The following is a 26,248-nucleotide window of genomic DNA, read 5'->3' as shown; positions in this document are numbered from 1 at the left end:
CACCTCTACGGGGACTAGCTCCAGCCACTCCCCGGGGTCTCGCCTCAGACCCTCCCTTACTTAGAGCAGCGAGCGTTACAATTCGGACCCAACCAGCTCCCCCGTTTCAGGATGCAGCAGGGCTGAATCAAATTCACAATTCCCTGCTGCCCCCCACTATTTCAGACGGTACGGTCCCAGTGTCTACTTGGTATCGTCCGCCTTCCACGGCTAAGGGGTAAAGAGGGTCCCGTGGCCCCTGCTGATTGGTCTAGCGTCATGGGTCTCCTCTAATCAGAAAAATCCCCATTGCTGGCCAATGAGGAAGGAACAGTTGTTGCTAGGGGCGATGGGGCAGATTATAGAACAGACCTATGGTGGACTCTGCGTGTGTGAAATGAGTTGGGTATGTTCTCATCCCAGATTCCCCTCTCGTCACCTCCCCACCAGCTCTGCCCTGAGGGGAGAAGTGGGTCCCTCAGGTCTGGAGTGGGGGTGACGCTGTGGGACAATAGATAGGGCACAAGAGTGGGAGCTATATCTGCTGGGTTCTTTCCCAGTTCTAGGAGGGGAGTGGGATCTAGTGGGTTAGAGTGGGGTGGTGCTGGAAGTCAGGACTCTTGGGGTTCCATTTGTAGCTCTGGCACTGACTTGCCATGTGAGTGACCTTGGGCAAGTAAGCTCTGTGTGCCTTAGTTTTTCCAGATGTAAAATAGGGATAAGGATACTATGAGATAATGCTGTGAGATCCTTGGATATCAGTGGTAAGTTTGACTGTGAAATTTCCTACACAAGTGAAAAATATGCTGCACCCCGTGCTATAGTACGTGCTATAGTCCTGAGAGCATTAAGAAGCGAAAGAGAGAGATCAGAGAGAATAAAATATCCTCTCTATTCTGCATTTGTCACCTCCCTGCCACTATGGTAACAGATCTGACTCTGTCTTACTGTTCACTTGCATCAGAAAGTGAACACTTCTGTATCTGAGATGCTCAGTCTTTCCTGCAAGAAATCCTTCAGGGTGCAAATGTATTTAACTAAATTAAATGCAGTTCTGTGACTCTATTATTGAAAAAAATTATTGCAAAACAAACAACCTTGTGCTTCATTTTATTTGCAAAAAGAAAAGGAGTACTTGTGGCACCTTAGAGACTAACCAATTTATTTGAGCATAAGCATCCGATGAAGTGAGCTGTAGCTCACGAAAGCTTATGCTCAAATAAATTGGTTAGTCTCTAAGGTGCCGCAAGTACTCCTTTTCTTTTTGCGAATACAGACTAACACGGCTGTTACTCTGAAACCTTTCATTTTATTTGTGAGTTAATTTAGTGCTCAAGAAAGTAAAGCATATGCCTAGCATTCTGGTGTGGGCAGTTGCTGGAAACATCCCTTATACTGTTAATTTCTCCTGATTTGCAATACCCTTCTAATCCCAGATTCACCACATAGCTCTGCCAAACCAATACTTCTCAAGATGGTTCAGCAGTACTGCTGTTCTAGTCTGGGGGTCTGTTTCTGCACTGCCCTTCACCTTTGGTAGTCATTTACACCAGTGCAAAGTGAGTTCAAAAGTGGGTGTGTAAAATTCCACTGTTCTAATTTGGTAGCAAATTATATTCACCACTCATGTAAATGTCTAAGTAGTGCTGGGCCCCTTGTTCTCACTACACACGGTTTTGCCAATACATCTCGATCTTATCCCACAGTACTGACTGATTTTCCAGTCCAGAGCTCCCTTGAGCTGACTGCCAAATATGCTTGTAATGCACACAAATAAGGCACCAAGGACCTTTTCGCTTGTGACCTAAACTAAAATTTGAACCCATGTGCATAGAATTGATAGCCGAGTACATTAACCTATTGTGTTTCAGGCCTTGCAAATGCCTTTCCATCAGGATATTTATTTATTAACTTATTATTATTATAGCACCTAGGAGCCCCAGTCATGGACCAGGACCGCGTTGTGCTACACACTGTACAAACACAGAACAAAAAGATGTTGCCTGCTCCAAATATCTTCCAATCTAAGTATAAGATATGAGACAACAGATTGATACAGACAGATGGGTAGTACAAGGAAACAATTAGACAATATTGGTCAGTATGATGGGCATTGTAATCTGAATTTTAAGGGCTAAGTAAAGTAAAATAGGATGGCAGATATGTGTGTAAAACTGGGCATCAGGTGTTCCTTTGCATATGCAAAACTGAATGGCAGAAGTGTGTGTTAATCTGAAAGAGTGTGTGTGTATTTAAGACTGTCTGGAAGCCAGTTGTATGTGCTTTAAAATGGATGACAGGTAGGTATGTGTGTGTGTGTTAAAGTGGATGGCAGGTTTTTTCTGTTAAACTGTATGGCAGATTGGGGGCTTTGACAAGCTGGCAGTTGTGCATGTATTAGACTAGACTATAGCTGTGCATGCCATGCAGGGATCTTGAGGCTTTGTAGCTCACACAACCATGTCTGATAATCTAGTCACGGCACTGCTCTTGATGTGTTGTGCTTCCTGAGCCCCAGTGAGACTTTGTTTTAGCTGTCACCCTCACCGCTGCAAAATAACAGGGACATTTGGACAAAGGATGGGAGGTCCAGGCTGGTATGTGACTTGCCACACACTAGGGTCACATGGTGAGCTGGGAATGTAACCTAGGAGTCCTGACTCTGTTGTGCTAAATGTGGGCTGATTTCACCATGCTCTGACATACAAGTTCCTATAGGAAGCTATATTGACAGGTGACTCTATAATAAATATCCCTTTAGACTTATTGGCTGGGAGTCTGAATAGCTCCCAGAAACCTCATCAGAATCCAATAAAACCCAGGAGTCCTGACTCCAAAGTGTGGGATGGGGGCAGCTTGACCTGATATACATGCTGCTATAGGAAGTTATGTTTGCAGGGGACCCTATAATAAATACATAATGAGAGTTGCTGTGTGGGCCTCAAATAGAGCCCCTGGAGCCCAGAGCCACGTGAAGTGTAACTTAGCCTACGCTCTCAGCAACACCCCTCCCCTCCCCCACGGCCCATTCCCCCGGGCTAATAGGGACTGAAGTCCCGCCTCTGACTTCCTGCTCTTTGATTGACAGGAGTCTGCGAGAGGCCGGTCTACCCATCGCTGATTGGCTAGGAGCTGGCAGGATTGAGCCTATAGAAGCCAACAGTGGGTAAGGGGGCGGGGTAAGGTTGATACCACCCCTGCGTGATTGCTGCGCGCGTGCGCGCTGCTTGGTTGCTCTGCTCAGGTGAGCGGGGGAGGCGGGAAAAGCAGTTGGTAGGGAGGAGCCACAACGGGAGGAGTAGCGGCTCCCTCCCTTTCTCTCACGCTCCCCCCTTGGCCCCCTAGGGGCAATGAGGGTGGGTAATAGGTATTAACCATTCCCTATATTAAAACTGTGGGGTAAATTGGAGGCTCCTTTGCCTGGAAAAGGGAATCTCTGTTCTTCCTCAAAATGGTGCCTTACATTTCCCGCCCCCGCCCCCCCGGGCATGAGCGAGGCACCAAGGTGTGTGTGGGAGGGTCACCCCAGATACTGAGGGCGTAGTATTGGCTCCATGCACCAATGTGGTAATAATGCATCACGTGGGATGTCAGTGGTGACCCCAGAAATGTACCTCCTACCACCCTCATGCCCTGCTGTAATGGGTAAGGTGGTGGTGTAAAAAGCCCTTTCATATTATTCCACTACACATACTGAGGGGGTAACAATGTACCTTTGTGTATGTATTTGGGAGTGTGTGTGTGAAAGATACCCAATCATTTCCCCTACCTGAGGGAAATAAGGCACCAATGCTCCCCCCACCCCCAAATACTCTTCTTATAGCTGCCATATAGACTAAGGGGATAGTGGGTCAAGCTGAAGGGTGAAATACAGCTAGCTTGGTTTGTGCAAACTGTTTCCTCCCCTTTTATTATGAACCCTACATTTGCCTGAAAGGCTGATTTTTGGTGAATTAGATCTGCCCCATTTAATGTGGTGGCTTAGGCTCTCCATAAAGGTCCATGAGCCTAAACCTTTGTTTGATATTTGTAAGTGCCCAAAATGGTTGGGTTTCATCTGACTTTAGTCTAGCTCTTAAAAATAAACACAAAACAACCCCAGATGTGGAAATCTGAGGTGAAAATCTTTCTTGCCTTAAATTTGCCAATTGCATTAGCCTGATGGGCTGAGTTATGTGGTCAAAGTTTGGTGACTTAAGTCCATGCAAAGCCCCAAACTTCCTTTAATTCCAAGAAGCCCAGGTGTTGGGTCAAAACTGCCATGTGGTATTGGCCCCAGGTCATTCCAAACTGGATACCATGTTTGCTAAAACTGGCAATTGTGACCTCTACAGTCCATAGTTAATTTCAAAAATATGAAAATGGATCACTTTTGCTTCATTTGAAGTGTTGAAAAATTAAATGGGGCTGGGGGGAAAGGTTGTATGTCTAAGTAGGTACTTAAAATGGCCAGGTAGGCTGTGGCTAGATAGCATGTCCATTAGTTAAAGCAGAGGGCTTCTATTCTATTCCCAGCTCTGGAATGGAGTGTTGACTAGTGCTTAGAGCACAGAACTAGGCATTGGAATGCCCAGGTTCCATACCTTATTCTGAGCCTTGGAGCAAAGTTGCTTCACATCTCTGTGCCCCAGTTTTTTCTTCTCTGTAAAATTGGGATAGTGCATGCACTTGAAAAGGGCTATAGTATATAATGGCAACATGTACTGCTTGATTGTTTCAGAGTTGCAGGATCTGACTTCATAGTAGTAGAACTACCAAGTGATATCCTGCATGGAGGCATTTTGATCACTTAGAAATTATTTGGTATTCCAGCTGTGTATACACACACGCTCACTCACTCACTGGCTAAAAAAGGATGCAAGGATTAGACCCATCAAACTGTTTTAATAGTGTGTGCCCTGAAAGTGATTCTGGGAACTTCAAGGTTAATTAGTGGTATTCTTGGGATTGGTTTTACATTAAAGGTTAGGAGGATGCTTGTACAGATGAAAAGTAGGGTGGGGATAGGAGAGGAGAAGAAAACTAGTGTGTTGGATTTGACACTCACTTTAGGAAGGGAAACCTTTTAAATGGGGGAATTCAATCTACATTTGAGACAAATTGCCTGTCTTCTGCCTCATGTCCCCAAAGAGAGAGAAATGATCTCTCTTACCCAATGTTGTATTAATTATCTAGACTGGTGGTAATTCACTAATTAAAATTCATTCTTGAAGAATATTACATACCATATGGGGTCAGCAGTCATAGAAGGTCTGTCTGGTAGAGTTGATTAGTCTTGCTGTTGAATAAGTATTTTCTCTCTATAAATGTTATTTCCATTGCCTCCTGTGAGGAACGGACTTTAAGAGGTTACAGAATACCTACATATTAATTTTTTGGTGAGATTGTTAAAAATATTATCGGAATGGTCAAATGGAGGCCAAAAAAATCCCTGTGGCTTGTGTAGGTGTAGGAAACAATTGTTTAGACTTCAGAACAAATTTTAAATCCTGTTTTCCAGTTTAATTTTATTTACCACTTGCTGGGAAGAGACCACTAAACTTAAACTACTCTTTCTTTTGGGGGGAAGTGGAGGTAGGGGGAAGGTGTTTAAGTTAGGAAACAGTTGGTGAAGTTGGCGGGGGAGGAGGGAAGGTTGGAAAAACAAGCTTTATGAACAAAGATGTGGGGTCTGACAAGGTTATAGGGATGGAAAGCATGTGGAAATTAAACATGAGGTGATTTGAGATTCTCTCCACTCATAGTAGGTCTGACATACAGTAACTCCTCACTTAATGTCATTCCAGTTAACATTCTTTCATTATTAGTTTGCTGAGCTATTAGAGAACATACTCGTTTAAAGTTGTGCAACGTTCCGTTATAAGGTTGTTTGGCTTGCCCCCCTCCACCCGCCCACCTGGCGCTCCTGCCAAGGAGCGGGCACGGGGGCTTGCCCCATTCTGCCCGCCTGGTGTTCCTGCCAGGGAGCGTGGTCAGTTACTGTAGTAATATTCCTTTCCCAAAATATAGTCTTGTATTACTTTCTAAAGTACTTAAATGTGGGTATTCTAGCTAAATGCATTCATAGACAGAAATGTAGGACCAGGGCAAACACCTTAAAAGGAACAGGAAAACATCTCCTTTGTGAAAGTTTTTATATTATAATTTTTCTCACTGTCTATGGTAATCCTGACACCTGTATGTTAATTACTTTCTCTCTGTTTGGTGTGTAAATTAGTTATTGGGTTAGAAAATGGTATTGGAAATATCGGTTTGAGTTGGTGGGACCATAGTTCTGCAAATGGATTAAAAAGGAGGGGCGGAGTTTAGATCCTAATCTACAATAACAGATTTGACAATGTTTTAACACCTACTCTTCACCCTAAAACAAGTAACTGGCTGAGTGTGTGTTGTACAGGGAATTTTAAATGGGAATTCAGAGGTCTAAACTAGTATTTTGGAAGGCTTTAAGGCACCAATGATTGATGTGTCTTTAGCATGATTCATTACACAGTTCCATTTTCACCTATCTCTGCTGACTTTATCCTTTTAAATTTAACAGGTATTGTTGTATGGCTCCCTCCTTCCCCATCCCACATGCACAGTTAAATGGTTAAAGCTCTTATTTTTAAAAACAGTTAAATGTTTAGATTGGTAAATCTGTGCTCAAGTTTTGGCAAAAGGCTCTTTGCAAGTCCAGAGTATTGTAGGAGTGATTTAAAACATAGTTACAGGAGTTTTAAAACAAGTTAAGCTTTTCCTTTAGATTTATACAAGTCAGCACCATATATCTAATGAGTCACGGAGTTCCACACTGCGTGGCAAAGGCAGGATATTCTGAATTAATAAACAGAGAATGTAAATTGATAGTCTTGTGCTGCAGCATTGGATGTATAATGGGCAGTAATTTTGAAAGGCTAGCAGAGGGACCATTATTCCCTTGGTTTGTCTGTATGTATTCAACTACTGACTTATTTTCATTTTGGAGGGATTTTTCTCCCCATTGCCCTTACATTCATTTATCTTGATTAAGTACGTTGTAAAGAAAAAAAATCTTTGATTTAAAAACTAAGGTCTCAATTTTTACAAGATCCTAATGATTGCAGGTGCTGAACTCGAGACACTTTAAATGGGCCTGATTTTTCAGAGAGTAGGTGCTCTGTGCTTCCTGAAAATCAGGCCCCTTTAAGGTGTCTCGAGTACCCATAATCATTAGGATCTTGTGAAAACATAGACCTTAGGTTTTGCTTTGTTTTTTTTTAAACCTGATTTGCTTTTCCTTTTTTTCAAAACGTTTACTCAGCTCGGACAGCGAAACTGGATTGGTCAACGTTTTTTTGTTTTGTGTCGTCCCCCCCATCTAGTGCTGGTGGGCATGATAGCTTGACAATTGTGGAAACGCAAGTTATTGTTGTGTATCTAGAACAGGTGCAACATGGGCAGTAGCAGTGCGAACTGTCTCTCAATGCTCTAACTGGGTGCCACCGTGCCTTAAGCCTGCCTCTAAAGAAGAACGGTATTCAATCTATGTAACTCAAAGGCTGACTGCGCCAATGAAGGCGGCTGTCCAACTTCAATTGTTGTGATGGGTCTTAATCCACTTCCCAGTGGATAGTTATCTGTTTTACAAAACCAATAACTAATATCTCACAGGCCACCAAACAGCCATTATGTGATAACAGCTCTTGATTGCTACTGATTGAAGCTTGACTTGGAAATGGTAACCTTTACTGAAAGAGCTTCCTATTGAATTACCAATTCTGTTAATTCTACTTCTTAATCCCTTTCCACTGCAGAAAAGCCCCTGAGCCTCCACTAATACCAGTAAAAAAATGAGGCATACTCAGAGTATTTCCCATGTACCTCCTGTGGTCACCACTGGGGTGAAGCCAGGGAACATGAGGCCGCATCACAACAGCACAAAGGGCATTGGAGCACTTAGCAGGATGCGAATCCCTGAGAGAGAGCATTCCATAGCAGTGCTGAAAAGCATGCAGCGACCTCCATTCCATCTACACCAAGAAGAGCAAGAAGCCTTCTTCAACCTACTGGGTAGGAGGCTAGACCAGTCATTCAAACTGTCCAGCATCTTGGGATATACAGTTTAGACAAAAGATGGTATACAAAACTGTATTGTGTATTGGGAATGGGTTCCCAAGGCTGGATAAGACTGCAGTGACCAACTGGCAGTAAACCCAAGTAGGGAATTGCAGGGAAGGGGTATTTTTAACTGTCTGTAACAAGATAAGCTTTGTATCCAAGATACATTTTAAATGATCTGGAGGATTCAAGTTGATGATTTGACTGTTCAAGTTGACAACTGCTTGAAAAGGGGAATGTTATCTGTGTTTAGCACACAGTATGGGGAGTAAGGAAATGTGGGTTTCTCAAGGAAAAAAAATTCTTTGACTTAATTCCCTTATCTCCACCTCTAAATGTTGGATGATACCACTATTCTAAAGTGCTCTGAGAACCTTGAACAAAGTGTCATAAGTGCAAAATACTTAAAATTCCATTTTAGAAATGGAATAGTTTGATGGAAGTCTAGACTTTACCAACTCTGGGAGTATGGCACTGCTAGCTACAGCTATGTTTAAGCTGCTATATTTAGTAGAGTTCTAGCAACTTTCTTTGACCACAGGCTGTGAAAGTCTCTTGTCTGAGAACAGTGTTGGAACCATGTTCTAAATTCATGCTATAAACTACCTTGGCAGGTCACTCTAGAGAGATTCTTGCAAAGATTCCACCATTGCTAGAGTAGGAAACAGTACTCACATTCTGAAAGCAACAATCTTTGAACAATATGAAACAACTAAATACAGCTGCCTCACTTTTTCTTCCCTTTACCAGAGGATGACTTGGTACAAGAGTTCTTGTCTATGGACATATGCTACAAGATTTCAGATAAGGTATGTCCCTCATGCTCCTACTTCCTTTCAACTTCCCTATAACAACCTTTCTAAATAGCAATGCACAGTAGTTTAATGACTCTAACTTTTTGACTCTTATGCAGTATCTTATTTCACTAGGAGGGTGGTGAAGCACTGGAATGGGGTTACCTAGGGAGGTGGTGGAGTCTCCATCCTTAGAGATTTTTAAGGCCCAGCTTGACAAAGCCTTGGCTGGGATGATTTAGTTGGTGTTGGTCCTGCTTTTGAGCAGGAGATTGGACTAGATGACCTCCTGAGGTCTCTTTCAACCCTAATATTATATGATCTCTAACTTATAAATCAAACTTCAACACAAGGGCCAGGGCCTCATCACCACTGAAGACTGATATTTTTGCATTCATAACTCAAATGACTCCACCACTTTTCTTCAAACTTTCCATAAATCCCATTCTAGGCTGAGAGAAAGCATGAGGCTTTAGCCCTTGGGAAAACTGTAGGGAGTGGTAATGAATCATAGAATATCAGGGTTGGAAGGGACCTCAGGAGGTCATCTAGTCCAACCCCCTGCTCAGAGCAGGACCGATCCCCAATTAAATCATCCCAGCCAGGGCTTTGTCAAGCCTGACCTTAAAAACTTCCAAGGAAGGAGATTCCACCACCTCCCTAGGTAACGCATACTAGTGTTTCACCACCCTCCTAGTGAAAAAGTTTTTCCTAATATCCAACCTAAATCTCCCCCACTGAAACTTGAGACCATTATTCCTTGTTCTGCCATCTGCTACCACTGAGAACAGTCTAGAGCCATCCTCTTTGGAACCCCTTTTCAGGTAGTTGAAAGCAGCTATCAAATCCCCCCTCATTCTTCTCTTCCATAGACTAAATATCCCCAGTTCCCTCAGCCTTTCCTCATAACTCATGTGTTCCAGTCCCCTAATAATTTTTGTTGCCCTCCGCTGGACCTCTTTCCAATTTTTCCACATCCTTCTTGTAGTATGGGCCCAAAACTGGACACAGTACTCCAGATGAGGCCTCACCAGTGTCGAATAGAGGGGAACGATCACATCCCTCGATCTGCTGGCAGTGTCCCTACATATACATCCCAAAATGCCATTGGCCTTCTTGGCAACAAGGGCACACTGTTGACTCATATCCAGCTTCTCGTCCGCTGTAACCCCTAGGTCCTTTCCTGCAAAACTGTTGCCGAGCCATTTGGTCCCTAGTCTGTAGCGGTGCATTGGATTCTTCCGTCCTAAGTGCAGGACTCTGCACTTGTCCTTGTTGAACCTCATCAGATTTCTTTTGGCCCAATCCTCCAATTTGTGTAGGTCCCTCTGTATCCTATCCCTTCTCAGCAGTGTATCTACCTCTCCTCCCAGTTTAGCATCATCTGCAAACTTCCTGAGGGTGCAATCCACACCATCCTCCAGATCATTTATGAAGATATTGAGCAAAACCGGCCCCAGGACCGACCCTTGGGGCACTCCGCTTCATACCGGCTGCCAACTAGACATGGAGCCATTGATCACTTATAGTCCATTCATCCAACCCATACTACTTTAACTTGCTGGCAAGAATACTGTGGGAGACAGTGTCAAAAGCTTTGCTAAAGTCAAGGAACAACACATCCACTGCTTTCCCCTCATCCACAGAGCAAGTTATCTCGTCATAGAAGGCAATTAGATTAGTCAGGCATGACTTGCCCTTGGTGAATCCATGCTGACTGTTCCTGATCACTTTCCTCTCTAAGTGCTTCAGAATTGATTCCTTGAGGACCTGCTCGATGATTTTTCCAGGGACTGAGGTGAGGCCGACTGGCCTGTAGTTCCCAGGATCCTCCTCCTTCCCTTTTTTAAAGATGGGCACTACATTAGCCTTTTTCCAGTCGTCCGGGACTTCCCCCGATCGCCATGAGTTTTCAAAGATAATGGCCAATGGCTCTTCAATCACATCTGCCAACTCCTTTAGCACTCTCGGATGCAGTGCATCCAGCCCCATGGACTTGTGCACGTCCAGCTTTTCTAAATAGTCCCGAACCGCTTCTTTCTCCACAGAGGGCTGGTCACCTCCTCACCATGCTGTGCTGCCCAGTGCAGTAGTCTGGGAGCTGACCTTGTTCGTGAAGACAGAGGCAAAAAAAGCATTGAGTACATTACCTTTTTCCACATCCTCTGTCACTAGGTTGCCTCCCTCATTCAGTAAGGGGCCCACACTTTCCTTGACTTTCTTCTTGTTGCTAACATACCTGAAGAAACCCTTCTTGTTACTCTTAACATCTCTTGCTAGCTGCAACTCCAGGTGTGATTTGGCCTTCCTGATTTCACTCCTGCATGCCCGAGCAATATTTTTATGCTCATCCCTAGTCATTTGTCCAGTCTTCCACTTCTTGTAAGCTTCTTTTTTGTATTTAAGATCAGCAAGGATTTCACTGTTAAGCCAAGCTGGTCGCCTGCCATATTTACTATTTTTTCTACACATCGGGATGGTTTGTCCCTGTAACCTCAATAAGGATTCTTTATAATACAGCCAGCTCTCCTGGACTCCTTTCCCCTCATGTTATTCTCCCAGGGGATCTTGCCCATCAGTTCCCTGAGGGAGTCAAAGTCTGCTTTTTTGAAGTCCAGGGTCCGTATTCTGCTGCTTTCTTTTCTTCCTTGTGTTAGGATCCTGAACTTGATCATCTCATGGTCACTGCCTCCCAGGTTCCCATCCACTTTTGCTTCCCCTACAAATTCTTCCCGGTTTGTGAGCAGCAGGTCAAGAAGAGCTCTGCCCCTAGTTGGTTCCTCCAGCACTTGCACCAGGAAATTGTCCCCTACATTTTCCAAAAACTTCCTGGATTGTCTGTGCACCGCTGTATTGCTCTCCCAGCAGATATCAGGGTGATTGAAGTCTCCCAATGAGAACCAGAGCCTGCGGTCTAGTAACTTCTGTGAGTTGCCGGAAGAAAGCCTCGTCCACCTCATCCCCCTGGTCCGGTGGTCTATAGCAGACTCCCACCACGACATCACCCTTGTTGCTCACGCTTCTAAACTTAATCCAATCTAGGTTTTTCTGCAGTTTCATACTTGAGCTCTGAGCAGTCATACTGCTCTCTTACATACAGTGCAACTCCCCCACCTTTTCTGCCCTGCCTGTCCTTCTGAACAGCTTATATCCATCCATGACAGTACTCCAGTCATGTGAGTTATCCCACCAAGTCTCTGTTATTCCAATCGCATCGTAATTCCTTGACTTTGCCAGGACTTCCAGTTCTCCCTGCTTGTTTCCCAGGCTTCGTGCATTTGTGTATAGGCACTTGAGATAACCCGCTGATCGCCCCACTTTCTCAGTATGAGGCAGGAGCCCTCCCCTCTCACGCACTCCTGCTCGTGCTTCCTCCCGGTATCCCACTTACCTCAAGGCTTTGGTCTCCTTCCCCCAGTGAACCTAGTTTAAAGCCCTCCTCACTAGGTTAGCCAGCATGCTTGTGAAGATGCTCTTCCCTCTCTTCGTTAGGTGGAGCCTGTCTCTGCCTAGCACTCCTCCTTCTTGGAACACCATCCCATGGTCATAGAATCCAAAGCCTTCTCTCCAACACCACCTGCGTAGCCATTTGTTGACTTCCACAATTCGACGGTCTCTACCCAGGCCTTTTCCTTCCACAGGGAGGATGGATGAGCTTAGAACCAGTGCTTAATTTGTAATGAAAGAGGTGCTGGGGCTCAAGCAATTTTTTTATTACATTCATAACTGATGCAGCAAGTCCAGAAGTGCTGGGGCTATGAACTGCAAAGCCTCAAGGTGCCGGGGCTCAGCCCTGGCACAAATTAAGCACTGCTTAGTACAGACACTCAGTCTGACTTCTTATAGCCGTCACTCTGGTAAAGGACCTTTGGGATTCTATAGATGTTGCATTAAAATGAACGACAGTCCTAAGCTGTCATATGCTTTTTCCCATGCTGCCTGTCACGCTTGGGAGAAGCTCACTGTGAATGTCTGGAGAGCTAACTCTATCCACCTTCAAATTCCTCTGCCATGAAGCTTACAGGAAATTTTTTTTGCCAACAGTTAGTTAACTGGTGTGCATAGACCGCTGCTTATTGTGCTGACCAACACGGTCTCATTGTTTCCTTGTACGCCCCTGTCTGTATCCCTCCATCTCCTGTCTTGTACTTGGAAGTTTTGTTCTGTGTTTGCACAGGGACTAGAATAATGGGGTCTTGGTCCATGACTGGGGCTCCTAAGGGCTATGATAATACAAATAATTAGCAAGCCTCCACAAAAGTGCTTCCTTTCTTCACTCACTCCCCTTATGGCTCAATTTCTTTTGTTTTTAAACTTAAATACTAGATAGAACATATTTTGTTTCTTCTGATCCAGAACTGGGTCTATTAAAGGTAACTCTTGTTTAGTATCTTCTAGCCATGGCTCTGACTTACTTCAAACGTGCTGGCCTGCATATTAGTGAATACACACGGATGAACCTTTTCACTGCTCTGTAAGTACCTTGTGGCTCTTAACCTTGTGATCCCAGTCTGTAACGATCCCACCATATAAATAATGCATAGACAGCAGAATGGAGAAGACGAATTGGGTTACCTAGTCCATGCCACCAAATGGTTTGGCAGGAGGAATGGCTATTAGGAGTATAGTTTACTGTGGACCCAGACACTATTACGCACACCAGTATCTGAAGAAGTTATACCCAACTTAAACCTCCCTGCACCTACCCCCCCCCGCCTCCCAAAAATTCCCCATGCCATACTGATCAGCCATAATTATCCCCCAGCTTGGAAAAGCACAATTTACTTGCAGTGTTTCCAGTTAGCTTAAGTAGATGATTTCAAAGGGTTTCCCTCTAACACTAATTTTAGACTTCATTATTGGGTAGAGGCTAGTAGATATTTTTTTTAACCTTCTGTTTCAAGAGGCTAATGATGATCCCACTGATTTGTGTTTTATCCTGATGAATTTTAATTACATGGACTGGATGCAGGGATCCCGAAGTCATACTTATGTCTTTTATCTCTCTATGGATAAGGAGCATTTTATTCTGTTTGTATAGTGCCTAGCACATTGGTGTCCAGGTCTATGACCGGGCTCCTACACATTTTTATTATATATGAATGAGAGAGAGAATGTAAAAAATCCCCACCCCCGTCTTAACATAATTACTATTTCAGGAGTTGCAGAAATCTCCCATAGTGCTTGCAAGTGAATTCCACTTCCACCATGATCTAGTAGCAGGAGAGGCCTCTATGGGTTGCTCTTCAATCCCTCCTTCGTGTACTAAGGTTTTAGGTATGACACCTGCAGCTGAATATACTGCATGGGCACTTGAGGCCTGATTCTTACTCTAAAGCTCTTCTGCCTATGGACCCACTTGTAAGGATACTTTACTCTTTCAAAGTGGTGTAGAGCTACATTGGTGTGAATGAGCATTATTCCTGTTAAGGGCAAACACAGCATCAATCCAATCCCAAACTAATCACATCACCTTGCAAACTATACGTATCTAATAGAATCAGTATCTACTGTCATACGTATGTTGTGTGAGAACTCATTTACAACATAATCCACTTGTATTCTATGCACCTATAGGAAAAACTCACGAGCTATTGTATGCACCTAAACACAATTGGCTTTCATTGCAAATGAGTGATTTGTAAAACCCTCTTACGGTGGAGTTCTGTGGGTTTAGAATGCTCCCTCTTTTATACAATGTAATGCTGGAGTGTTTAGGCTTAACACTTGTTACACTGAAAGCTAATATAACAATTCCAGGCTGTATCATACAACTTCCTAGGCTGAGTGCTTCTGAGAAGCACTGGTTAGAAGAATTTCTGTGGATATAGCCTGTTTTGCCCCATTTTCCTGATGCAGGTACTTGGCTAATGACATGGAGGAAGATGAAGAGGATTACAAGTATGAGATCTTTCCCTGGGCCCTTGGTGACAACTGGCGGCAGCTGTTCCCACAGTTCTTAAAACTGAGGGATGGCTTCTGGGCTAAAATGAACTACCGAGCAGTGGTCAGCCGGCGTTGTTGTGATGAGGTTAGCCATGGCAGACATATTTTTTACATGCTTGTAATACTGGGACTATGGCTAACACGTTAATAGTCACTAGAATCAATAGTTTATGCAAATCAGGCCTTAACCCTTTATAGGAACTGGAACTGACCATGGGAGGATAAGTGTCCCTGCTAGCACACTAGGAAGGTCAGGAATAGCGTAGTGGGTGCATCTGTCTAGCTATTTCTCAGACATTAAATAAAACCTCAGTCTCTAGGATTTTCAAACCACTCTTAGTACAGAATCCTACTTAAGTTTAAAGATTCTTGGATCAGCGATGGCTAGGATTCTACTGAACAGTCACAACCTTTATGTTCTACAAATGTTTTCCCCACCAACATTAATTAGCAGTTGCTATTCTAGCTTTAGTTATGATCAAAGCATTCTTATATCAATAAATCTGTCTGATAAATAAATCCATCTGGAGAATGTTCAGATGCTACACTGTAGTTCTTACTGTCTTTGAAGCCTTATACCGGGGTGGCCAAACTTAGTGACCCTTTGAGTCTCATACAACAATCTTCTGAACCTGCTGGGGCTCAGGGTCCAAAGCTCCTCCACCCCCAGTCTGGTAGTTAGAGAATAGGGGAGTGGAGGAGCTTGACGAGCCACACTTTAACTGTACATGTGGCTCACAAGCCATGGTTTGGCCACCCCTGCACTATACACTAAAACGACTAGATATGACAAGATATATATATATAGATATATATATAGATATATATATAGATATATATAGCCTTAGTTTTAAATCTTACTGAATACAATTTTAAATGAATCCAGGAAGATTCAGTGGCGAGGAAAAAAAATTGGCTGGTCTATACTCTTCTGGTCTAGATAATGTCAAAGGAGCCATCCCACTGGGCTTGGTCACGTGAACGACCCCTTCATCACAGTGGAGCACTGAGAAGCTACCTGAAGAATGAAAAGGACTCACTTCCCCGAGGACCTGGTGTTACACCTCCAAGCTGCCCCCTCTGCACTTGTGAGCTGACTGAAGAGGAAGGCAGCCCAGAAGATGCTCCAAGTGCCAGTATTACTTCTGATGGTGACCTATTGCCATTCACTAACAAGTGGTCCCAGAACTTTATTATCTTCCCTCATAAAATAATGCTGGATCCAGTGGCAACATATAGCCTGCAGAGTAAGTAGGGACAAGTCCCTCTCCCGGGCTCCAGCTCTGTTATCTGATTTGGAAAGAATGCGCACACTTTTTTAGAGGAATAGGGTTCCTAAGTGCCCAGTTTCCATATTCATAACTAGTGGTGAGATGAATTGATGGGAATCACTTTCTATTCTAGGGATAAGCAAGTTAAACTTGTTTGGATGCAGTTACCGTACTTGAGTTAATTTAAACCCCATGTTGAAGAACTAGCCCTCTAGGCTAAGTGTAATGGTTTCTTTCAGGAAACTGGAAACAATCCCTCTCGCATGGCAAAGAAAGGGGCCAGTTTTACTCCTCAGACTTGCCTGCTATTGGGAGCCCTTTAGATTTTAACCTTTTCAGGGCCACCCACATACATCTGTAAACCATAAATGGAAAATTAAGCATGGATTGTGCTGCCTCCAGAGTCAATGCTGCATTTCTCTGGGCAGAATTCAGCAAAGAGGTGGGGTGTGACTTTTGGATGACACTCCAGAAGTACTGACTCTGAGTATCCCTCTAGTAGTTCTGCTTCTGGGAGTCTGTCCTTGGCACCAAGATGCTGTCTGCTGTTTTATTGGAATCCAAGAGCCAGTGTGGTCTCCAACCACTGACTTAATGTTTAGTGGCTATAATTGTGTATTTCCCAATAAGGTGTATAGGTACTTGATTTGCAAGTGTGGTTATATGTTAAGCCTCTTGGGTTTCTTGGTCTGCAGTCCTGCAGGAGCCAGGAGTCACTATGGAGCCTGATGGAACCGGCATGGATTGGCGATCTGTGGGGTGACTGACTATTCCAGGACCAAGATGTCTCCTCCCAAGGAACTGCAAGTGGCACTGGACTTGTTCTCATTCTGCTGTTCACAGAACTATGTTTTCCCCACGCACTTTATGAATATATTCTGGTTGTGAACAGGAAGACAGGGCAGTACTTATGTATTTAAAAAAATTGCTTGCTGATGCAGCTATTCAAATGTGCCTTATTTAATGTGCAAATGCCAATGTAATAGGTGGACAGGCTCTTAATAAAAATGTCCAGGAAAAAAAGTTTATTTTCTGTTCATAGAGAATCCTGGTGAATGTAACAATTATCAGGGCAACAAAACTTGATATTGAGTGAGTATAGCAGTGACCTATGGTGTCATGGTTGTACTTGTTTAAGGCTTGGGATGAACACAGATGTGGAGGAGGGATTCCTGGAGAAGAAAATCAGAGTTTTTACATTGCTGGTAGGTCTGTTTGAGCAGAGCATCTGAATCTTTCAGGTCTCAAAGGGAACTCAATGGCAGTAATATCCACTTGCACCAAAAAGGCTTTATTGGGGGGGAGGGAATGTAATCAATACTGGGCTTCTGTTTTAAGAGCAACTAGTACTGGCTGCTAACACACAACACACTTTTCTAACCTAGAATAATTGCACAATGTTAGGAGTGTTAGTCACATTATCTTGATCTACTGGGAATGACCACGAGGGTTAACAAATACAACACATGCCATTTCTGTCAGGGCCGTGGTGACTTCACTGACCAAGCTGAATGCTCTCTGCCACAGTTCATCTGGATCAGTATCTGATGCAAGTAAAATAATTGATGTGGAATCAAAGCTTGGTAGTCTCTTTAATTTGGCATCCCTCTCCGCAGCTGTCTATAGGCAATGAGAGAGCCTGGGCTACAGGGCACAGCACTTTCTCAGGCTGTGGTGCCTGGCATTACTTATGGAGGTAGGGACAGTGTCTGGGTGGAGCATGAAACTCCATCTTATTTCCAATTAATAGGCAAATGCAAATCTTAACCACTAAACAGGGTGACGGGAGTCTTGCCACTGTATTCCTAGGGCTGCCTTTGACTTGTTATATGGGAGGGATACGTCCCTTCTCAGTACCTTACTGGTAGAAATCTAAGGGTATGTCTACACAGGGAATTAAGAACAGCTCTTTGTGAATAACTTCTGGAACAAGAGTGTGTCTTCACCGAGACATGCCTTAATCAAGTGGCATGTGTAGAGGAGACCTACTAAAAATGTTGGTGCCTGTCACAGCTCTTGAGTCTTTTGACACAGTCCCATGTGACATTCTGATAAGCAAACTAGATGAAAGCACTATAAGGTGGGCGCACAACTGATTGAAAGACCATACTCTGAGTAGTTATCAAAGGTTTGCTGTCAAAGTGGGGAGGTCAGACCTATGGGGGCCTAACGGGTCAGTTCTGTATTCAAATGCCACATTTATTGTGAATATAGAAAGAATCATAGTAAGCAGTTAGTTATAGCTATAACATTCCATTCAGTTTCATATTTATTCATACATTCATTCACACACACAGGTTCTGCAAGGTTGTTATCATCGTTACCAGCCTTAGAGTTACTCATGCCGAGCCACTGGCCAGGTGGCTTGGACACAAGGAGGGAGAAAGGCCTTGTCAGATGCCCATCTGATGCTCCTGGAAGATGGTTTGCAGAATCAGACCCCAAAGTGCTCAGTTTCTAGAGTCCATTTTTATAGGAATTTATTCCTATGCCAGTCATTGGGAATTGCTTCATCATGCTGTTGCTGAATCTATCAGCAGATGGCACATTCCTGACAGCTCTGTGTTGTTCTTTGGTTCTCCCATCCTTGAGGCTGTTGGGTGGATTCCAGTCTGCCCTCCGGGGGTCCTCTGATTGTTGCCACTTGATGCCTTCTTTGGCCGCTGGACACTGGATTCTTAGGCTGGCACCTCCCTGATCATTCAATTATTATCCCCACCAAGCATCCATCCACATACATCCTCTATCCCTATTTTAATCACAATTGTTACCAAAGCGAGATAAATACAACAAAAGAGCAGGGGAGTCTGTGTGCTGTTTCTGTTACAAAGTAGTGCTTTGAGAACAGACTCTGTCTTAGGATGTACTAACACAATTAGCAGCTTGCAAGTTTCACACAGAGAGGGAGAGAAACCATACCAAAAACCAAGAGACCTCTTAAATAGTAATACCCTGGAATTTAAACTATGGGGAATCAAACTCATTTGTGATTTTAATACAGAACTTCTTTAATATTATCCAACAGTAGTACTGCTGAAAAGGAGTTGGGAGGTTATAGTGGATCACAACCTGAGTCGTCAAGCTGGTGCAGTTACAGAAAAAGGCTAATATTTTTCTGGGGTGTATTAACAGGGAGTGTTGTATGTCAGATAGGAGGTAACTGTCCCTCACTGCTCAGCCAGAGAACTGTGCCGAATTCTGGGTGCCACACTTTAGGAAAAATGCAGACAAATGGGAAGGAATGCAGAGGCGAGCAATGAAAGGTTTAAAAAAAAACCAAACTGGTTGTGTTTCTTAAGAAAAGAAGACTGAGGGACTTTGATAAGTCTTCAGATATGTTAAGGGCTGTTATAAAGAGGACTGTGATAATTTGTTCTCCCTATCTACTGAAGGTAGGACAAGAAGTAGTGGGCTTAGCCTACATCTTCGATACTGGGGATTGTCTACACTGCACTTTTGCCAGTAAAACTTTTGTTGGTAGAAAAAAAAAAACACACCACTGACCAACAAAAGTTTTACTGACAAAAAGCGCCGGTGTGGACAGTGCTTTGTTGGCGGGAGACACTCTCCCACCCACAAAGATACCATCTCTCGAGGGGGGTGGCTTTATTTTGTCAGCAGGAGAAACAAAGAACAGCTACACTGCATACCTTACAGCGACACTGCTGTAGCAGCACAACTGTGCTGCTGTATGGTGTGCAGTGTAGCCATAGCATTAGGTTAGACAATAGGAGAAACTTTCCAACTGTAAGGGTAGTTAAGTTCTGAAAGAGACTTCCAAGGGTGATTGTGGAATCCCCATCGTTGGAGAGTTTTAAGAACAGGTTAGACAAACACCTGAAAGGGATGGCCTAGTGAAGGAATGGAAGTTCGACACCATGTACAGTCAAGCACGAGGATTTATTACACACAGTGCTGTCGGAGTGTCACTTTGCTTATTAGGCTCAGTAAGACACTGCTAAACAATTGATTACAATAGATTATATAGGGTGCCAATGGGTGGAGAGAAGCGACAGAGTGCGAGTTTCCAAGCCCCTAGATAGGTTCTAGCAGTAGTCTAAAAGATTACATAATGGCTTCGCCCATAGCTCAGGTTAACATGTTTGCTAATACACAGTTGTTATCCCTCAAATTCTCTTCTTGCAATGTGTAAGTTAAATCCTGATTTCAGGTCCATAGAAATGACGGTGGCTCTTTCCAGACAGGTTGGCCCACAGGTACATTGCTGGAGGGTTTAAAGCAAAAAGAAAAGTAAACAGTACACAGCAATGACAATTGTGTATGGTTTACCCCTGCATTTCTGCGAACTGGGGTTGGCATCTGTGAGGGAGGATGCCATAACTCATGCTATCATATTAGGCCTCTCTGAACCCTGGTTGGCATTAGGGGAGTATGTACCGTTATCTTTTCCTGAACCAGGGAGTAGACTTCAAGTCTCCTCTCAGTGAATTATGTGCCTATGATTCCTGATAAGCCTCCCAATTACTGCTCTCTACCTGGAGTTATGCTGTCTCTGTTTCAACTATACATAAAATAAGCAAAACAAGGCTGTCTCCTGCTCATCCCATCTTTCTTTAGCCATGTATTGTCCATTGTTAACTAAGCCTCAGACCAAGCCGAGGAATTAGGGCCTATGTGAAAGGTCATTAACAGAGACTATGGTCAAGATCTTACCTACATATTATTGGGATTTTGGCCCTTCACCTAGGTTTACTTTGTCCTGCCTCAGCACAGGAGATGGGATTTGATGAACTCTCAAGGTCCTTTCCAATTCCAGTCCTATGGTTCTATGATGTTCAAAGTGCTGAAATCCCTGCATAAACCCCCCAAACACTTGATTCCTTTCAGTCACACTCCAGCAGTGAATGCAGCAGTTTGAGCTGGAAAAAGATCCCACCTCTTCTTAATACCCTGCACCATGTTTTATGATTCACTAACAACAAGCTGAGTTGTATCATTTTCTTCCTTGAGGGAAGAGCCTTTGTTTTGACCAGAACATACCCCACATAAACTACCAAAGAGAAGAGGGAACAAATGTATAGTATTAATTCATGTGCTAATAATTTTGTGCTTTCTGTATATCATTCTCTATAGCAATGGATCTGCTCCTGTCTTGTCTAGTTCCTCTCCTCTTGAACTGAAGGGTAGCTGCTGAAAAATGGCTCATCCAGGAGTCACACACCTACAACTGAGAGAGGCTGCTTAGATTGGGCTGAAAGATGGTAGTAGTTTAATGACAGACAGCAGTGCTACAAAAACATGAAATGATATCTCTGAAACTGCAGCAGGCAAACTAATGGTGCCAAGCTACCTCTCTGTGCACTTCATCTTCCCCACCTCTGAAAGCTCGTTTGGAGTTGCACTTAAAGAATTTCCAGCACCAACCTGCTACAGTAAATGGTGTTGCTCACTCAGCAACAGGACGCTCTTCCTGCGTATGGTGTGAGAGGGTGCCCTCTGCTGGGTGAAACCCAAAACTGAGGCCCTATTCACTTCTAACTAGGGCTGTCAAGTGATTAAAAAAATTAAACGCGATTAATTGCTCTGTTAAACAATAATATAATACCAACTTTTTAAATGTTTTCTACATTTTCAAATATATTGATGTCAATTACAACACAGGTGCCACAAGTACTCCTTTTCTTTTTGCGAATACAGACTAACACGGCTGTTACTCTGAAACAGAATACAAAGTGTACAGTCCTCACTTTATATTATTTTTATCTCAAATATTTGCACTGTACAAAATAAGACATTGTATTTTTTCAGTTCACCTAATACAAGTACTGTAGTGCAATCTCTTTATCATGAAAGTTGAATTTACAAATGTAGAATTATGTACAAAAAATAACTGCATTCAAAAATAAAACAATGTAAAACTTTAGAGCCTACAAGTCCACCCAGTCCTACTTCAGCCAAATCGCTCAGGCAAAACAAGTTTGGTTACAATCTGCTGCCTGCTTCTTGTTTACAATGTCACCTGAAAGTGAGAACAGGCATTTGCATGGCACTGTTGTAGCTGGCGTCACAAGATAGTTACATGCCATATGTGCTAAAGATTCATCTGTCCCTTCATGCTTCAATCATCATTCCAGAGGACATGCATCCATGCCGATGATGGGTTCCGCTCGATAACGATCCAAAGTAGAGCAGACCGATGCATGTTCATTTTCATCATCCGAGTCAGATGCCACCAGCAGAAGGTTGATTTTCTTTTTTGGTGGTTTGGGTTCTGTAGTTCCCTTATTGGAGCGTTGCTCTTTTAAGACTTCTGAAAGCATGCTCCACACCTCGTCCCTCTCAGATTTTGGACGGCACTGCAGATTCTTAAACCTTATGTCGAGTGCTGTAGCTATCTTTAGAAATGTCACATTGGTACCTTCTTTGTGTTTTGTGAAATCTGCTGTGAAAATGTTCTTAGAACGAACAACATGTGCTGTGGGTCATCATCCAAGACTGCTATAACATGAAATAAATGGCGGAATGAGGGTAACGGAGCAGGGGACATACAATTCTCCCCCAAGGAGCTCAGTCACAAATTTAATTAATTCATTATTTTTTTAACAAGCCTCATCTGCATGGAAGCATCTCCTCTGGAATGGTGGCTGAAGCATAAAGGGGCATACGAATGTTTAGCATATCTGGCATGTAAATACCTTGCAACGCTGGCTACAAAAGTGCCATGCGAACGAAAGCCTGTTCTCACTTTCGGGTGACATTATAAATAAGAAGCAGGCAGCAGTATTTCCCGTAAACGTAAACAAACTTATTTGTCTTAGTGATTGGTTGAACAAGAAGTAGGACTGAGTGGACTTGTAGTCTCTAAAGTTTTACATTGTTTTGGTTTTGAGTGCTGCTATGTAACAAAAAAAATCTACAATTGTCAGTTACACTTTCACATTAAAGAGATTGTACTACAGTACTTGTATGAGGTGAATTGAAAAACTACTATTTCTTTATCTTTTTTACAGTGCAAATGTTTGTAATAAAAATAATATAAAGTGAGCACTGTACACTTTGTATTCTGTGTTGTAATAGAAATCAATGTATTTGAAAATGTAGAAAAACATCCAAAATATTTAATAAATTTCAATTGGTATGATATTGTTTAACAGTGCGATTAATCGTGATTAATTTTTTTAATAGCAGTTAATTTTTTTGCGTTAATCACATGAGTTAACTGCGATTATTCGACAGCCTTACTTCTAACCTCAGTATGTCTTCCAAGTTCTCAGGCCCGTGTCAGCTTGAGCCTGGATCTTTTTCCACTTGATTCAGTTACAAGTGTTTGCTAACACTGCTGTTTAAACGAATAAAATACATGCCCGAGGGCACTGCTTCTCTGTGCTAGGTGTGGATCACTATGTCCAGTACACTCTTTAAAACAGTCAGCTCCTTTAGTTAATGTAGAAAAGTTATCTACATGACAGTAAAACCTACAGGTCCAAATAGATCCAGGCCCTGTTGTGCTAGGTGCATCACTTGGACAAAAGTGAGTCTGCCCCAGAGAGCTTATATGTTAAATCAATAATGAATGAAAGGGGAAGGGACTTGCCCAAGAGCACACAGTGGATCAGTGCCATAGCTGGCAACAGAATCTAGAGGCTTGTTGTCTACACCACGCAGCTTTTAGCAACAAGGCTGGATCGACACAGCCTTGTCGCTAAAAGTCAGCGTGTGTAAAGGCTCTTTTTCAGTACTTTATCGGCACTTTTGCTGACAAGCTACTTCCAGCCCCGTGAGCGGCGTTAGCTTTGTCGGCGGGAGAGCACTCCTGCCGACAAAGCTGCGTTCACACTGCCACTTGCGTTGCCAAAACTTTTGTCTTTCGCGGGGGTGCTTTTTTAAGTAACCGTGAAAGACAAAAGTTTTGTCGACAACTTTGCAGTGTAGGCAAGCCCTCAATCTCTTGATTCCCAGTATGCTGTCTTATTCTCTAGACCACCCATCCTTCCCTGTTCTTGCTCTTGTGGAGGCTTGCACTATGCCTCAATTTTCCCCATCTGTAGAATGGGAAGAAATGCAAAGCACAGTCTACACTGGTAAAGTACAGCAAAATACCGTTTCCCTAGAAGTCTCTGTGCAGTTTAATTTGGAGACCGTACACTCCACTGCTTGTCCCCATCTTGTTTTGGCATTGCCGTTAGTTGCTGACAAGGTGGCTGCATTTCCAGAATGAGTGATCCCTGAGAAAGCAATGTAATCTTTAAAGTCGTATGGGTTCGTTTGGGATGGAAAGCACTGGAAAACTATCACACTGAACTTTTAATTCGCACACACACACACTTGACCCCCTGTCCAGTATCTGCTCACCCCAGAGGAGAAGTATGAAGCTACGTTTAACCTTCCTCAACTATTTCATCAAGTTCCACCTCCCCCATGCCAAGGAGAGTGCCTAGTAGCCTGTTTGCCAGGTGCTGGGCTGAGGGGCCAGGAAGGAGGGGTGGAGAATTTGTGGAGATTAGGACCACAGAGTCCTTTTCCTGGTTGTCAGCAATGAGCAGAACTGAGAGCAGGCCCTGAGTCAGGGGCAGGCACTTGGGGTTGGCTCCGCTTCAAGAGAGATGGAAAGAATTTTAGGGGGGGTGTTAAGGAAACCCGCATATCCTGTGCATCTGGGGGAGCCAGGCAGGTTATGCACACAGGTTACTCTAGCTGGCTTCTCTCTGCAGCGTTAAGCCAAAAACACAGAGAAGGAAGGGAGGGAGGGGCAGGCTTGGGTGGATCAGTGGCGTGGGACGGGCTCTGTGGGCTGGGAGCAGAGAGGTAGGCGCTGGGGAGCCAGGAGCAGGGGTGGCACCTGGGTGCTCAGAAATGCGGGTTAGGGAACCAGGATCCGGGATGGAAGGGGGCTCAGCGTTCGTGAGTGTCTCGGCGCAGAGATCTAAGGGGACGGGAAGCTCAGGCGTGGCCACAGCCGGCGAGGGGGCTGTGTCCATTTTCCCTCGTCCCCTGCTCCGTTTTCTCTGCCGTAGTGTTTTGAGAGCTACGTACGTACTCGTTAGCAAAGAGGCCCCTGTAGGGTCGGTTCACCGCTGCCCACCGGGCGGTATTCCCCGTCCCCGGGCTCCCCCTGCCTCCGGAGAGCGAGTTCTGGCCGCCGGCCTGCCGGGAGGCTCTCGCAATGCGGAGAAGGAACTGCGGGGAGGCGGGGGAGAGCGTGTCCGGCGCCGCGCTGGTGCAGCCAGACAAACTCTCAGCTGCCCCCGCCGCCCTTCCTCCGCCAAAGCGACCTTTGCCAAGCGCGCGGTGGGGTGCCCCTGGGAGAGGGGCGGCGGCGGCGGGGCAACGCCGGGCGCTGGCCGCACCAAAACGTCCCTTCTTTCCTCTTCTCCTTCCCCGCCAGGCTCTTGTATTTGCAAGACGCGGTTTGTGCGCGGGCAGGGGCGCGAGGGAGGAGCCTGCAAAGGAGGAGTCGCGCAGGGGGGGGACTCACGATCTCCCTGGGTAGGAGCGGCTTGGCTGGCTGAGCGTAAAGGGATCAGGACCTTGGCGGCGATTCCCGAGAGGTAGGCTGCTTTCCTTCACCTGCGACCTGCCGCTTACATGAGTTGCCTTCGCTGGGCGTGCGGCGCCCGACGGGCTTTACAAACCGCTGGACTGCGGGCGTGAAGGGCTGGGCGGGGGCGGGCGGGGGTTTCCTTTTAGCCGAGTTTCAGAGCAGCTGCCGTGTGTCTGTTTCCGCAAAAGGAACAGGAGGACTTGGGGCACCTTAGAGGCGAACATATTTATCTGAGCATCAGCTTTTTTCCCGAAAGCTTACGCTCTGATAAATGTGTTCGTCTCTAAGGTGCCCCAAGTCCTCCTGTTCCTTTGAGCCATTTTCAGTTTTAGCAGACACGGCCTCTTACACAATCCTAGTGCCTGTTTTGCAGCTTTCCCAGCACGGGAGGGTTTACAGAGCAAAATCCTTTCGTTTTATTTTTCTCTCCCTCTTAATAGTTCCTTCTTTAACCCGTAAGGAGGGGGACCGGGACCTGTACTCTCCCCTAATTATTGATTTGATTGCCAAAAACTGGGGCATGCTGCCAAGCTATTGACCCTGCTCTTAATTGACAGTAAAATCTTCCATGATTTGGGGAGAGAGATCTGAATTTTTGCTGGAAGTCCAAAGTTTCTCTGCTAGTCTTTACCCTGCTTCTTATTGTGAGAGTTGAGATTTTCACTAGTCCCAAAAGG

The 26,248-nt window shown here is 44.3% G+C and overlaps 2 protein-coding genes and 1 long non-coding RNA gene across 4 annotated transcripts in view; 2 read left to right on the top strand and 1 right to left on the bottom strand.

Annotated features, from left to right (window-relative positions):
• Positions 1–346: 346 nt before the first annotated feature.
• SPDYC (speedy/RINGO cell cycle regulator family member C) lies at positions 347–17,028 on the top strand. Its single transcript, XM_077821809.1, has 7 exons — positions 347–385; positions 7,755–8,010; positions 8,809–8,867; positions 13,241–13,326; positions 14,712–14,883; positions 15,739–16,045; positions 16,765–17,028. The coding sequence occupies exons 2-7, from the start codon at positions 7,791–7,793 to the stop codon at positions 16,830–16,832; spliced, it is 912 nt and encodes a 303-aa protein (XP_077677935.1). The 5' UTR covers positions 347–385; positions 7,755–7,790; the 3' UTR covers positions 16,833–17,028.
• A 1,226-nt stretch (positions 17,029–18,254) lies between these two features.
• Positions 18,255–25,352, bottom strand: LOC144267948 (uncharacterized). The gene is made up of 2 exons (XR_013346689.1): positions 25,068–25,352; positions 18,255–20,294 (listed from the first exon to the last, which is right to left on the bottom strand). It is a non-coding gene; the product is annotated as an uncharacterized LOC144267948 (long non-coding RNA).
• Positions 25,353–25,445: 93 nt separating this feature from the next.
• The window catches only part of CAPN1 (calpain 1), a 53,725-nt gene continuing 52,922 nt past the window's right edge, over positions 25,446–26,248 (top strand). Inside the window, exon 1 of one of the 2 annotated variants that reach the window (XM_077822395.1) lies at positions 25,446–25,578. The gene's annotated coding sequence lies outside the window, so the exon portion shown is untranslated. The remainder of the gene's footprint in view (positions 25,579–26,248) is intronic. The other variant, XM_077822396.1, reaches the window with a different exon arrangement.

The sequence above is a fragment of the Eretmochelys imbricata genome, chromosome 7 (assembly GCF_965152235.1).
Source record: "Eretmochelys imbricata isolate rEreImb1 chromosome 7, rEreImb1.hap1, whole genome shotgun sequence".
Lineage (NCBI taxonomy): Eukaryota > Metazoa > Chordata > Testudines > Cheloniidae > Eretmochelys > Eretmochelys imbricata.
The sequence above is the reverse complement of the archived record's forward strand: the minus strand, read 5'-3'. Positions and strand labels throughout refer to the sequence as shown.

Excerpts from the sequence above, each read along its gene's own strand:
- SPDYC (XM_077821809.1), top strand. The coding sequence starts at position 7,791 with ATGAGGCATACTCAGAGTATTTCCCATGTACCTCCTGTGGTCACCACT. Across the intron at positions 8,011-8,808 it reads AGCCTTCTTCAACCTACTGG|AGGATGACTTGGTACAAGAG; the intron begins GTAGGAGGCTAG and ends TCCCTTTACCAG. Across the intron at positions 16,046-16,764 it reads GGCAACATATAGCCTGCAGA|TCCTGCAGGAGCCAGGAGTC; the intron begins GTAAGTAGGGAC and ends CTTGGTCTGCAG.